The 14,734-nt window shown below is 43.1% G+C and overlaps 1 protein-coding gene across 10 annotated transcripts in view; it reads left to right on the top strand.

Annotated features, from left to right (window-relative positions):
• Positions 1-14,734, top strand: part of dab1a (DAB adaptor protein 1a) — a 206,856-nt gene that overhangs the window by 142,614 nt on the left and 49,508 nt on the right. For 9 of the 10 annotated variants that reach the window (XM_032524863.1, XM_032524869.1, XM_032524865.1 and 6 more), the window contains one exon: positions 14,198-14,471. In XM_032524863.1, the coding sequence (XP_032380754.1) occupies positions 14,402-14,471 (70 nt within the window). In that variant the 5' untranslated portion in view covers positions 14,198-14,401. Of the gene's footprint in view, positions 1-10,870; positions 11,096-14,197; positions 14,472-14,734 lie in introns of those variants that run through there. The other variant, XM_032524864.1, reaches the window with a different exon arrangement.

The following is a 14,734-nucleotide window of genomic DNA, read 5'->3' as shown; positions in this document are numbered from 1 at the left end:
GTGTGTGTGTGTGTGTGTGTGTGTAGCCATCTTGTGGAGTGTGTTATGACTGGGCCAGGGAGTTCTCTGGGGTACAGCTGTAAATTAAGACAACAGCAGAGATGGGAGGGATGGAGGATACTTCCAGGTGTTGCAGAGAGTTTAATCACTTACCTGCTAGACTAATGATATGAGCCGGCGGAACACACACACACACACACACACACACACACACACACACACACACACACACACACACACACACACACCCCTATATATGCTCACATGCACACTCATAGACTGGTGGGACTAATTACCCAAACTCCACCATGGTGAACACAGTACGGCTGGTAAAAGCTCCAAACACACGACAGCTTGCTGCTGCCTCCCCAACTCATTACAACGCTCATCTCCTGCTCCTCTCCTCATCCCGTCACCATCCGAAGGAGAGACGGAGGAAAAGGAGTCGAAAAAGAGAGCAAAGTGGAAGCTAGTAGGTCGGGAGGCAGATAGGCAGAGGCAGCTTTTCTCCAGGCAGACTGGGGCTGCAGGCAGCGCTACAGGTAACAAACACATCACTCACATACACAGTGCACCTGTTACTGTACAGATGGCAAGCCCTGGGAGAGCGGCAGGCAAAGCAATGAAGAAAGATGAGCCATCAGACTGAGAGGGAAACACAGAGGAGAAGAGACAAAGGGAAAGGAGGAATGATATTTTTCATGGGAAGATTGTTAAAGGAGATTGAGGAGGAGGAGATTTTAGGGGGGGCTTGGGGTGTGGGGTCAGGAGTGCTGTACCTGTTTGTGTAACTCGATGGTAACCAGGGAGTAGGGCTACAGGAAAAGATGGAGAGAAGAGGCAGGAGGAGGAAGAAAGGGAGGGATTTCCTCACCTGAGTCCTCCGCCTGCAGCACACTGAGTCCTGTGTAATCTAGTGAGTCTCTAAATTCTCTGTAAACCATCATACATACACAAACACACTCACACACATCTGCATCTTTTTTTCATCTTTTTTTGTTCAGCCTCACATAAGAAATAATCCTCTTCATTACCTGTATACTCATCAAAGACACTGAAACATTCTCCAGAGCTCTGTCTGTGCTTGAGATCTGCCAGTATAATTCTGTCCTTTATAATCATAGAATAAAGGTTTTTTGTGTGTGTGTGTGTGTGTGTGTGTGTGTGTTCATGTGGTTGTGCCCCCCAGCTACATATCTTAATCTCCTGTCTATTAGCATATTCAGAGTTCTCCTTTAGTCGGCGGAGTCATCTGATAGGATAATTTCACCGCCCCACTGGCCTTCATCTTGCTCCAGGAAGTGAAGACGGTGGTGTCTCTTGGGAATGAGATGAGAAGAGAAAAGAAGCGCTCCAGCCTTTTCTGTCTCACTCGTTCTCTCAACAGAGCTACTGTATATTCTGGAAGAGCTAAAGATATTCTGGGAAATCAAAATTTTGGTAATAGTCAACTCTAAGCTTTGGATTGTGCTCTTGTTTGAGTCATTGTCGGTTGACACATTGAGTGCTTTTTACTTCTTAGAGCAGGTATAATCTTCAGAAAGGGGTTTTAATATGGTGCAAATAAATGGACCTTTACAGGCTTGTCTTACACCAAGTTTTGGGACGATAAAGAATCCTTTGGATAGTCCTATGACTTTATAGCAAATAACATTCACGGTGCTTTGAGAAGCCTTAATAATCCTTAAATGTCTTCACACTTGTAGTATTTTAAATAACTACAAGTTTTTTTTCAGATTTTCCAGTTTTTCTTATTTCCACAAAGCAAAGGGATCCTTGAGTGATATAGTTCTCTTTAAAAGCACCACTCCAACATACATTTTCTGTCTTGTTCAGTAACTCTGCTGTCGTAGGAATTGAACATGACATTTTACGAGACGTTTATGAATGTGGACCAAAAATTCTTCCATGTTTAACCGCATAATGTCTGTTAGACATTAAAAAAATATCAATGGGCAAACGTTTTTCTTATTTTGTTTGGAAGGTCCGGTGTGTAACTTTTGTAGTTGTTCATTATCAAAATCTGTATTGCCCTTCACAAAGTTGTCCTTCTTTATGAATATTGACAAGTCCATGCAAGTGAACTGGGGTGGACTCTCCATATTAATGCTGATAATGGGTATCGTAGCTTCCCGGCCCCGGCAAGTTTGTGCGTATATGTGCGCGCGTGTGTGTGTGTGTTTGAGAGAGAACGGGGAATCCGATTGCCTATTCCAGTCACACTTTCTTTCTTTCACTCCTCTGCCTGTGACAGCACTGTGATTTCCTTTCCTCTTCATGCTTGTTGCCTCTTCTCGACCAGCTCCCTTTTCCCTCCTCCTCCACATCATCCTCCTCTCCTGTTTCTCGCAAATGCAAATTCAAATTAGCTTCATTGGCATGACAGGGATTTCTATATAGCGTAACCTACAGTACCGTAATAACAGTGACAGTATCGTTGTTCTTTGTCTCTTTTAATCCCAGCTGCCTCCTTCACTTTTGCCTAACAGTCTTCCTCTCTCTCGCTCTCTTCCTCTTCCTCTATCCTCTTCTTTTGCTTTCCACACACCTCTCCCACAGCTCCCCTAACCCTCTCTGTGCTGGTGTATGTGTTGGTATAATTAGCAGCTGCACTATGATGGATGGCTGGGCCCCGACGAGGTGGGACTCTGCTTTAACACACCATCATTACTGGCACCCCGTACACATATATATACATATACACACACACACACACACACAATGTCTGCGTATCTGCACCAAAGTGCATTTAAGGCAAATGCATGCCTGGAACAAATGACGTCATTCAGATACCTGCTTGCAGATTGAAAAAATAAATCTTAACACCCCTTCCTTCTCTGTCAAACACACACAAATAAACGCACAGGAACGCACACAGCCTTCTCTGAGTTTTAAGAGGTTTGTATTGACTCAGAGCCCCACTGGGAAGTGAATGCCAATAGCCCCTCTACTCTCCGTGTGAGTTCACACAGAGCAGCAGTCCAATAGACCATAGGGTGCTAAAAGGGTCTATTTCAAGAGCTGGCAGAAAGTTTCACCTCCGGGAACTTTCACAGACTCCATATGCTGCATGAGATTTTTGCACATTGGCATTGTGTGTGTGTGTGTGTGTGTGTGTGTGTGTGTGTGTGTGTGTTGCGTGGTGTGGTGTGTTGTGTGTGGCTGGAAATGTTTGTGAAAAGTTCAAGAGTTGGGAAATCAGAAATGGAAATTAGGTGTCCTGAGTCTGACAATCCCGTGGAAAGCTGTGTTTATGACATCAGAGGGTGCCGTCTTTATCTGCCTTGGTGTGTGTGTGTGTGTGTGTGTGTGTGTGTGTGTGTGTGTGCGTGTGTGTGCGTGCGCAACAAACAGATATAGTTGAGTGTGAGAGAGTGTTAAATGTCCAGCTTACTATAACACACATTGTTGCTGTAGTTACTACTCTGTGTAGGTGTGTTTTTGCATGTGCAAAGCGGGGCTGATCATGTTGTCAAAGTCCATGAGAAACAACAGCGCCTTATTAAACATGGACACTCAGTAAAGATTGATTTTGTTGGTCTGTCTGTGTTTTAACTGGAAGGGCAGGCGACTGTAACAGTGTGCGTGGGCGATTAGACACCGGGCAGGAGGCAGGAACTGTGACTGACTGATGGCCGCTAGTGGCGGGAGGCTGCACGGGGAGAAGATGTACTCGTACCCCCTCGGGATTTCTCCCAAGGGTTGATGGGGGCAGGTTGAACCTAGACATTCCCTCTGCGGGAATCTGACTGGGCTCAGAAGACAGAGGTGGAGAATCTGTTCGTCCCCCTGCAGCGCCGACAGAGTTTAAAGCCATCGATAACGCTCACTCCAGAAAATATGTCTTGGTACAAGTTGCTGGCAGCAGACTGCTCAGGCAGGGGCTGTAATTGTTGGTTTAGCTCAAAGCATCCTTAGCTTCATTTAGTCAATGGCTTCTCCATTTCTCTGCCATCCAGTCCTTACACTTCTTAATGTCTTGTCTTTACTACTTTAAAAAGCATTTGCAGAATCTGAGCAGAACTGTGCTATTTCACTCTGGGAAGAACTTTACCATTACCATGAGCTGCTCTAAACTAGCTCCCAATGCTTATAGGTACATTAATATACATCATAAATGTGTGTTTGTGTGGTCACTGTGTTAGTGAGCTTCCTGCAGAGAAAATAAGTCTAAGTAAGATGTAGATACAAGATATGACATCTGACATCTATTCTGATTAACAGATCCGATACCAGTGATCTATTTTACGTATTTGTATGTAAGGTAACACGAGGCCAGATTGCTGTGGCAAAATAAAGCTGAGTTGGGGCCCTTCATGACTGATAGGGGAAACCCAGAATCTTTACAGCGACATTGACAAAGACACTGTGGTCCCTGGCTGATACCTGATCCACTTAAAAGGTCAGTACAGGCACCCATATAGATCCGGCGTATTGGATCCAGTGATCCCCAGCTCTGTGGAGTTAGCATGATGGTTTCAGACCTCTGCAACCCATTGATGGCTGTCCAAGCCGGATGGTGAGACAGTAGTAGAAACAACGTTGTAAGAAAGGGGATACCATCTTCCTACACATTTATTGAAAAATTGAGACAAGAAAATTGAGACAAGCATAGATTAGATTGATGCGGTGGTATTGTTTTAAGTCAATTTACTGAATTAAAATCTCTAAAACCTGCATATTCCTTTAAAAATGTTAAATTAACTGCCATATCAACCGCTTGTTTGTGTGCTCCAGTTTCCCTTAACAGTCCAAAGACACGCAAGTTAAAGGAATAGGAAAACTCCACAGTCAGTATGAATGTGAGTGTAAATAGTTGTTCTTATCCTTGTGACTGGCAATCTGTCCAAGGTGCACCCCGCCTTTTGGTCTTTGTGAGCTGTGATAGACTTACAGCCCCCTGTGACACTGCACATAAGTGGGTATTGATGATGGACGGATTCAAATGTCAACGTCCATATGTGTGTTTTACGTGTGTTAGGTGCATGTATTAGGCGGGGCGTTTAGGGGTCCTCCTTAAAAAGTTAAATTTTTCAATAAAAAAAAAGTGAAATTTCAGATAATTTTGGACCTTTTTTTTTTTTTTTTACCATATCTGTGTCTGAAACTTTGGAAAAGCTAGAGTAGATAATAAATAACACTCAATAAAGCTTAAAGACAAAACTTGTTAAAGAACACAATCATTAGATCTAAGAAAAGTCATTTAGTTAGTTTTGATGCTCACATTTATTTAACATTCATTTGGCTTAGGTGGTAGCCAAAACATCTTGGGTATATATACTGTATGTATGTATGTGTAAATAGGTGTGTGTGTGTGTGTGTGTGTGTGTGTGTGTGTGTGTGTGTGTGTGTGTGTGTGTGTGTGTGTGTGTGTGTGTGTGTGTGTGTGTGTGTGTGTGTGTGTGTGTGTGTGTGTGTGTGTGTGTGTGTGTGTGTGTGTGTGTGTGTGTGTGTGTGTGTGTGTGTGTGTGTGTGTATATATAAAAATATGTTTGTATACAGTATTTTGGGGGCTCCTGGATTATGCCTGGATTATGTAATGTGTACTACTGTCTGCCTGTGTGTATTGTGTGTGACACTGTGCCTGTGACATAATTTGTGTCAGTATAAAATGATGCAGAAGTCATCCTTTTCTTTATTTCTATCCATCCATCTATCGGCCTCTGTGTGCTTGCCCGTGGTACATCTGTGTGTGCGCATGTTTGTCTGTGTATGTGAGCAAGTGTGTGTTTGTGCAACAGCATTGTGCGACACCATGATTAAGTGTTTTGAATAATTGATGATTGCATCCCTCATTAAGTCTTAGTCTCCTGCTCCGGCAGGCCCCCGCTCTATTTTTACGCACCAGAATCCTCCTCTCTTCCCTTCTCTTCCACTCCACAGATGTAGCAAATCCATCACTCACTTTAGGCCCTGCCGATGGGGGTCCAGAGGGGCTGTGGGGGATCTAAATCATGTTGAGTGGACATTTTTAACAGATCAGCAGCACAACGGACTACAGCTCGGTGATGACGGTTTTCCAGAGCAAAGAGCGACCCCTGGCTTAAGAGCTCCTGGTGACACTCTTTGCAACAGGCCACATTGTAAAATATGTTGTTGTGAAGCTGTGAGTGTGTGCATGGTTACTTTCTAGACCACGACAAAAAACAACAACTCCAATCCTCTTCTTTGTGTCTGTGATTCAGATCCCTGTACACCACTAATGTATTCAGTCATTCACACACCGCGGATGCATACAATGAAATAAGTAAAGATGGCAGGAAAAATAATTAAATATGGTATTCATTTGTATCTGAAAGGTCAGGGGAAGACTAGACAGACCCTCTGACCGGTCTGGTGTGTATTTGTACTGTACTCGGTTAGTCAGGATCATTACCATATTGCTGACGTTTGCCTACTTCTGTCCACTACAAATAACCATAAATCACTAAATCATTCCCAGGGAGGTTCCACTTCCTCATGTTGCTGAGAGATGTGTGAAGACCATCACAGAGATGAACAGAAGAACAGTGACAGAATAAAAGCGTGGATTGCTAAATGATCAGTTGCACCCTAAATGCAATGCTGGAGTGGAATCAGACTGCAGGTTTGTTGATAAAGGCGTATCCACAGTCTGCCTGCATAGCAACAGCTTCCACTCTGCATGAAAAAAGATGGCATCACACACATTGTTGAGTACAACCAATTTATATTTTAGCACATTCTCAATAAAGACGACACACACACACACAGGGGAGGCGCAGGGAGAACGAGATTCGTTTTCATCTATTTCCCCTTAAAACATGAGAAAGGAGGAATTCCCCAAAGACTGCGCAGCGCTTTGATATCTTCAGCCCCGTGTCTGTAAATAGGTTAGGTGAAGACAATGTGAGGCGTGTTTGTATGCGTGTGTGCATGTTTTGTGTTCATTTGCGATCTGCACGTGCATGTGAGTCTGTCGTCTTGTTGAGGTATTCTGTTTGTGGCGATAGTGGAGATTGTGGGTGTGAATGTGTGTGTGTATGTACAGTATGTTTACCTTTTCCTGATTAGGCCAAATGTTCCTTCTAGTCCTTCAGGCAGGCAGGGAGCCATGTGGAGTACCTAGAGCAGCTCCCAGCTCCCTGTTTAAATGTTTGCCTCCTGCAGTGTGATGTTGTGCTGGCTGCTGGCCTGGCTGACTGCCTGCTGAACTAGCTGCACTGCTGTTCTTATAAGCCTCCAGGCCTGCTGCAAAAGCTGTTGCTTTATCAGCTGCAGTAACAATTTTGAGCCATTGTTTCTATGGGGTACAGATGTAAGCACTGTTGAAGTCACGGATATTTCTTTTTCTTGCTCTAACCTCAAGAGGGATTGTATGACATCACTACTACTAGTGTGTGTGTGTGTGTGTGTGTGTGTGTGTGTGTGTGTGTGTGGGGGGGGGGGGGGGGGGGTGGCTATTAATGGCTATTAAAATCAGTGTCATTAAGGCCTATTGAACCACAGTCCTCGTGTAATCAGTCTTTAGCTGTACTAGGGTGTGGGGAGCTGTGATCATATGCATTCTGACTGCAGCCTCTCTGCAGGCGATGAATGCGTTGACCCATGATGTTGGTGCCTCACAGTAACAGGTTTCACCCTCAACCAAACCACACAAATACAATGGGTGATCATACAGGTGGTTAGAACGATTTTAAAAGTCTTTCTGTGTTCCAGTACCATCTTATACTTTTGGAGCATCGATGCAATGTCGTGGCGTGTTCACGCTGCCAGCGTCGCGATTACGCAAGTCAACGCAAAGACGCCAATTTGCTGTGGGAGACGCGAGTAACGCGGCCGGTCTGAACACAACATTAGAGCTTCTGTGGTTTGGAGGGTGCTTTATTTCTTGGTTCATCTTACAGTACAGCAGCCACAAGGTTATCCTAATCACTCTCTAAAAGCCCTATCATAACTGTTTCCTGTGTTAAATGAATGCTATTGGTCTTATTTTGGATGAAGATTGCAACTGTTAAACTAGAAAAATATGAATGCATAGGATCTACAGTACATTCTGTAGTTGTATGGTACATTACAGGAACAGTCCCCCCACCTCCAAAAGGAACAGAATACGAAATGATGCTGTGGTTAACGTAGTAACCAGTGCACATATTTTCATTAAATTAATCAGCAGATTATTTTCTGGATTCATAGATTAGGTATTTGGTCTTTTTTTTTGCAACCAAATGTTTTCATTTCCATATTACAAACAATAGTATGCTGATACTTGAGAACTTGTCCCAGGACCAATACAATTAAAAAAAAAAAAATTAAAGACTCAACAAAAACACAACAGCAAGAGCAACATCCTCAGCTCAAAAACAACATACACAGAAACAGACATACACAAACGCACACACAGACAGACACACAATAAGGGATCAACCAGTCTACTGCATGGCCTTCAAATAGTCAGCAATGCTGTACCAAGTGTTTAAAGTTTTTTCTTCCGCTATATTTGGTCTTAAACAATTTCCCAAATTCAAGATAAAGTTGTCAAGTTACTTGTTTTGCCCAGCCAACAGTCCAGTATTTTCAGTTTACTATTAGACAAGAAAGCAAAGTAGCAAATTCTCACATTTGAAATTCTTGACCTAGGTAATGTTTGATATTTTTGCCACAAGAAGGACTTAAACGTCTAAAAGATTCTCAAAAAGGTTGCCGACTAATTTTCTGATTCTATTGTGTCTGCAAAACATGTTAGTCTACCACATTTAACCACTGTTGAGAATTAGATTACTTAAGAATAGTGGTAACGGACAAGTTGGCATATTTACCCAGAGTGCAACAGGTGCCAGTACCTCTTCATCTAACCACTTCACTCTCACTACTTCTTCTTTTACTTTTTACAATATTCTCACCTGCAAAACTAATTCACCACGTTCTTATCAAGTTACAGTGAACAGCAGGACTGGCTCACCCCTGACCCCAAACTACAGCAAGGGTGGGGGGGGGAAATTTGATAAATATATTTTCAGTGGCAGTACTGTATCGATACACAGGCGCCAAGTATGGATCTTTTATTATATACAGTATGTGTTGGTCAGTTTGTCTGCTTGATAATCCCATTTTGCAGCAATAAAATTAAAGTGAGATAAAGAAACAGAGCAGTATCTTTTTAGATGAAACAGACGTTGTCAAAGTTTCCTTCTGGGGACAGCATTTGAAATTGGGAAAAATTAAAAGTTGGATAAAAGGTTATACATTGCGGTATATCGCAAAATATTGCAATATGTTTAAAATCGCAGTAATATCGTATCGTGGCATAAGTATTGTGACGATATCGTAACGGGAGGTGTCTGGTGAGTCCCGCCCCTACAGTACAGGCCCATAAAAACCAGTAAGACTTCAGTTTGTTGCCAGGGGATCGGGGGGGAGATCTGTCCATATACAGAGGCCTTTGGTGACCCCTTTTTGCTGAGACAAGACCGGGCTGGGATTTGTTTAACCCTCATGTTTTCCTCGGGTCAAATTGACCCGTTTTCCTACATCAATGTTCTTTTTAAACTACCCATTTGTAATTACCCCAATAACATGATTGATTCCACACGACGCTCTTTGGCAAGTACAGATCTCTACTTTTCATTGATTTTGGGGGGTCTTTGATAGCATTTGAAAAAACAAATTGAAGTGGTTTTGAAATAGTATTGAGGAAAAATTGACATTTTCCAGTCTGTGGTTTTTCATCACCATACATTCCTTTAATTTTAGTCTAAATAAATCCTAATTCGGCTTTTCAAACTCAAACATCAGGTATAATTTCCTGTAAATGAGGTTTATTGAGCATAAATTCCCAAAATAACTGTAAAACTAAAGTTAATAAGTTAGTTTTACCTAGTGTTGAAAACGTCAAAAAGCAGACAAACATTGAAAAAAAGCATCAAAAGTGTTGAAAAAAGGGACAAAAACTTAAGAAATTGTTAAAAACATTGATAAAAAGCATCAACAAAATGTGGATTTTCAATTTTGACGGGAAAACAACACTAGGGTTAAAGAATCTTGTTTAGTCTCATTGTATTGTCCTTAAAGTGTTTTTTATTTAATGGGAATTAATTAATTCATGACTCAAATACCTATTTTACTCTTTTAATGTTGAGCTTTTAAAGATTAGTCGATCATTGATCTTTAACATGGCTGTGGTTCGATGATGGCAAATGAGGCCACTTAAAATCTTCATCCCTAGTGTGTATATATATATATATATATATATATGCCTCGTTTCTTTCTTTCTTGTGTTTCCACCTCACGTCCATGGTCAAGGCCGGGCTGAACTGGGCTTTTTTTTGCACGGTGCCAGTGCAGTCCTGTCTCACATTTTCACATACATACGCACACACACTCATAGTCAAGGCCGGACTGAACTGAGCTGTTTTTCAACAACCCACACAGTTTGTGTCTCCCACGCACTCACATCCACAGACACCATACACCAATTATTCCTTCAGTATGTAGTCTTGTGCATTATGTTATGTCTTGTATTATCCTGCTGTCTGCATATATCCTTTTCAGAGTGCATGTGGCGGCGCTTTCACTAGCTGCGGCTCGGAGGCTCTCTAAACTCTCTAAACTGTATTTCGTTGCATTGTACCTGTACATGTGTGATGACAATAAAGTTGAATCTAATCTAATCTAATCTAATATATATATATATATATATATAATATAGTATATATTCTATCCTCACCATCTGCCAGCCACTTGTTAATCTCTAACAATAATTGTGACATGGGATGGATGACTCTGGACGTCATTTATTGTTGGCGGAGTATAAAGTGAAATGATTCACCGGGTTGTCTGGGTGTGACACTGAACTTCAACCCACAGCCCATATTCTCAGGTCTTTCTTTTTCTCGTATCTCCCTTACTCTCTTTCTCTCTTTCTCTCTTGCGCTCTTACACATAAACAGCCTATCAACTCATTTGCCCATTGGTACTGTGCGTCTTATCTTCTACCCTCTATTAGTTGATCTTTCACCCTTTTGACTGTTCTGTTCTGTTACGCTCGGTTTCATACTTCACTGCTCTTCGTCTTTTCCTGAGTTGGTTAGACTACCGGAGTGGACACTGTATTTCACATACTCCAGATCATAAACTGGTAGGTCTCAATATTTTATATTCTTAGTTTTTGCTGTTAAAAAACACAATTTTTTTTTCCATATAGAATGGGCTTTCTTTGATTGACATAAATTTCACTCTCTGTTTTGCTTGTGCGCTCTATCAGTTGACATTTCGCGGGGCATTTAACCATCTCGGTGCCTAAAACTCGGGGCATTTGAATGCGTCTGTTTGTTAATGTAGTTTCAAGAAAGACTGTTCCTTTACCATTCAGACATCTGAACCATGACAGACTGTAACATGGATAACCTTTCGTACCCACAGTCATGGTTATTTATCAACCAGTACAGCTCAGAAGAGAAAGGTGCTATGATAAGGGCTCTGCTTGGTGTCAGGATACAAAAGTGGCATTGGGGGGGGGGGAGGAGGAGAAGGGGGGGGGGGGGGGTTGTAGTAGTGAGATAGTACTGTAAAGGTGGTCTCTATGATGATTCATTATTGAGATGGCAGGAGAGCGAAGAGTGAGGCGCTAATCTAACTCTGAGCCTGATGGACAGAACACAATACCCTGAGGTGGGAGGTGGGAGAAAGAGGGGAGAGTAGAGAGCCAGCACCCCCCCCCCCCCCCCCCCCCTTTTTTTTTTTCTTTCTTCCTTCCTTTTTTTCTTCCCTTTCGCAAGGCATACTTTACTGTAGCTGCAGATGATTTCTGGGCAATAAGCTCCTGTTGGCAGCATCCTCGCATGTGTTTTTTTTTTTTTTAGACACACACACCCACACCAGAGGCTCACATCACCCATATGCGCTTGTTGGCAGCGCCCCATTTACGGACATCCAATTTGCTGCTTGTTCCCTTTCCTTTTCTCTGGTGCGTCTCCTCTGGTACGGCTTCAGATTGCTGTCTAAATCCAGACACACTAAGCCATGTTCACATCCAACTCTGCTGCTGCTTTTAGCTTGCGCGCTGATTCCAGGTCAAACCGCCACTACAGTATTCTCAATGGCTTTTGCCGGCGCTGCTTTTTTTTCGTGTGTGTGTGTGTGTGTGCGCGCGCGCACGAGGCAGGGAATTTGTACAGCTGAAGCTACACATGGACTGCTTTTTTGAGAAATTAGCTTGTTCTGCCCTCCAGGGACTGTAGCTTAGATGTGGAACTCTTCCCCGAACGCTCGGCAGAAACCGCCATATGTCTGGAGCCTGGGAGAGGTCTGGAGAGCGGTGCTGCAGCAGATTTGTCATCCTCAGAGTCTCGTTTTGTTGCTCATTTTCACCAGTAGACTGGTGAGTTTTTCTTAGAGTGGTTGGATGAGTTGGACTTCTTCAATTAAGTGAGCAGTGCTCTCACAGGAGCAATTTAGCAGACCCAACTCACAACTCATTTCGTAATAATTTTGTGATATATTTTGGATTATACACTCAGTGGAAAAGCATAGAAACATGTTTAGGAATCCTGAGTTTTGCAGAATAAAAGCTGTTATTTTGCAGGTTGGGGGGTGGGGAGGGGGATGCTTCTTTCGCTTCTAGAATGCTTCTTTTCGGGTCCAAGTCAAGGATTACCAGACTGCCTTTCTTCAACACAAGCTCCAGTTGCTGCCTGAACGACTTCACAGCTCGAAGGAGAAGAACGAATTCAGAGAACAAAGAGGAAAGAGAAGGGGGACAGAGGGGGACATGTTCAGGGTTAGCGCTGAAGCTGCTCAAGCTCCTTCCTTTCTCTTCTGATTTTACTTCCTCTGGCTTTTTTCTCTCCCATACCCTTTACTCATTATCTTACTCACCCACTCTGTGTTCCCTCACCCCTCACTTTCTTCCCACTCTGTTCATTTCTCTCCCGTCTAACCCCTCTCTGTTCATACTCACTCTCTCTCCATCCATTTGGTGGAACAGTGCTGCTGATAATGCCTGTAATTGGAGTGACTCACACTTTTCTAGTGTGTTTGGACCAGATAAAGAATATTGTCAGCATTTTGCCGACATGGCCTCTGCTGGCAGAATTAAATGGACTCTGTTCTGTCTGCAGCAAATTAAAAGCCTCTCAATTCATCTGTTCTCGCCCGAGGCTCACAGGGGCCTCCTATTCACACTGAAACACCGTGGAGAGGAGGAGGAAGAGAATAAGAGAGATTTCCCTCTTCCCCAAGAAGCACCAGTCTTTTGGTTTTGTTCAAGTCTGCACTCAACCACTGTTAGATGGAGATGGAGAGGGAAAGAGAGGTCAAGGTTGGTAGTGCGTGTAGAGGTGGAGAGCGGCTCAAAAAGTAGTCCGATTCATTATTCAGCATGTCAACTTGCAGCTGTCTCCTGCTGTCTTTGTACCTCAGCGTCTCTGTAAGAAAGGAGCTTGTCTGCATTTGAGTGTGCATGTAAATGTGTGTTTTCATGCATTCACACGACAGGGTTAGAGTGCGGATCTGAGTGTTTTTGGCTCCTAGGTTATCGGAGTCGCTGCCAGTCAGCGCTTCAGAATAAAATAGCGGCAGATGGTAAAAGAAGGGACAGAATGCTGGGGCCAGAGGGGCCCACCAGGCACTGGACAAGGCCCAGGAAGGGCAACAAGTGGGGTAGCAGCTTCAAAGAAAAAAATACAGTTTAATCCAACCTGGCTCAGGAGTTTTGGTCATCTTTACTCTTGGAAATCATAAAACCGGAGCCACCAAGTGAATTGCAAAGATCTGGGAACGAGACAACCTGTGGGAACAGATGATCAGGTTTTAACCAAACGTATATTTAATAGACAAAGAAGTAAATGAGTATCCCTTGTAAATATCACAGTTCACCAGACCACTTCAACTTTGATCTGCTGTTTTGTGTGCACACAGTTTTCCTGTGCAATGAGAGAATTATAATTGACATTTTATTTGACCTCAAGTTTTGCTTTTAAATCTAAAAGTGTTGGATTGTCTGAATGTTGGGTGACATTTAATATAAAATGTTTGTGGTGGGATTGTTCTTTAAGCAGAGTGACAGAATGGCAGGAAGCAGGTCTCTTCAGCCCGTTACCATAGGCAACATCTACTCAAGGCCCCCGATCAAAAACGAGCTCATTCTCATGCCTTCTGAGAACTCTTGCAAGGTTTCGCCTGCCAAGAGTAAACAGCAGCAAACTGAAGTGAGCCTCTTTCTTCCTCTCTTTCTCCCCAGCTCTCTGTGGGTGTGTGTGGGATGTTGTGTCAGGGCTAAAGCCCGTCCCTCTCCCATGAGCCTGTGTGCCCACACACACACCTGGCGCCTCCACGCACACACCCGGCGCCCACACACGCACAGCCGGCACTGACGCTGTGAACTGGACCCCCGGAGCCCAGCCGAGCCAAGCGGAGCGGACTGTAGCCCAGTTGGAGCCTGAGGATGTCAACAGAGACCGAGCTACAGCCAGCTGTCAGGCCCGGCAGCGTCAGACGGGACTTCAAGAGGAAAGGTAAGTACACTTTCACACCTGTTGCTGTATGGTTTGAAACATTGTTACTATACTAAGTTGTAGTGAAAGTAATTACTCTATGAGGAAAGGACTTAACTTACTTTACATTCTTCTAGGTAATTAAGTATGAAAACAAAAAATACATTCTATGGCTGTACCCTAAAAAAATAAAATATTATTATATAATATACTATTATTAGACACACGTGTATACACAGATGCACACCTTTAATTCTCTTTATTAATGGTGGACAACAGAATTC

Source organism: Etheostoma spectabile, chromosome 9 (assembly GCF_008692095.1).
Source record: "Etheostoma spectabile isolate EspeVRDwgs_2016 chromosome 9, UIUC_Espe_1.0, whole genome shotgun sequence".
Classification (NCBI taxonomy): domain Eukaryota; kingdom Metazoa; phylum Chordata; class Actinopteri; order Perciformes; family Percidae; genus Etheostoma; species Etheostoma spectabile.
This window is presented reverse-complemented; position numbering and strand designations above follow the sequence as displayed.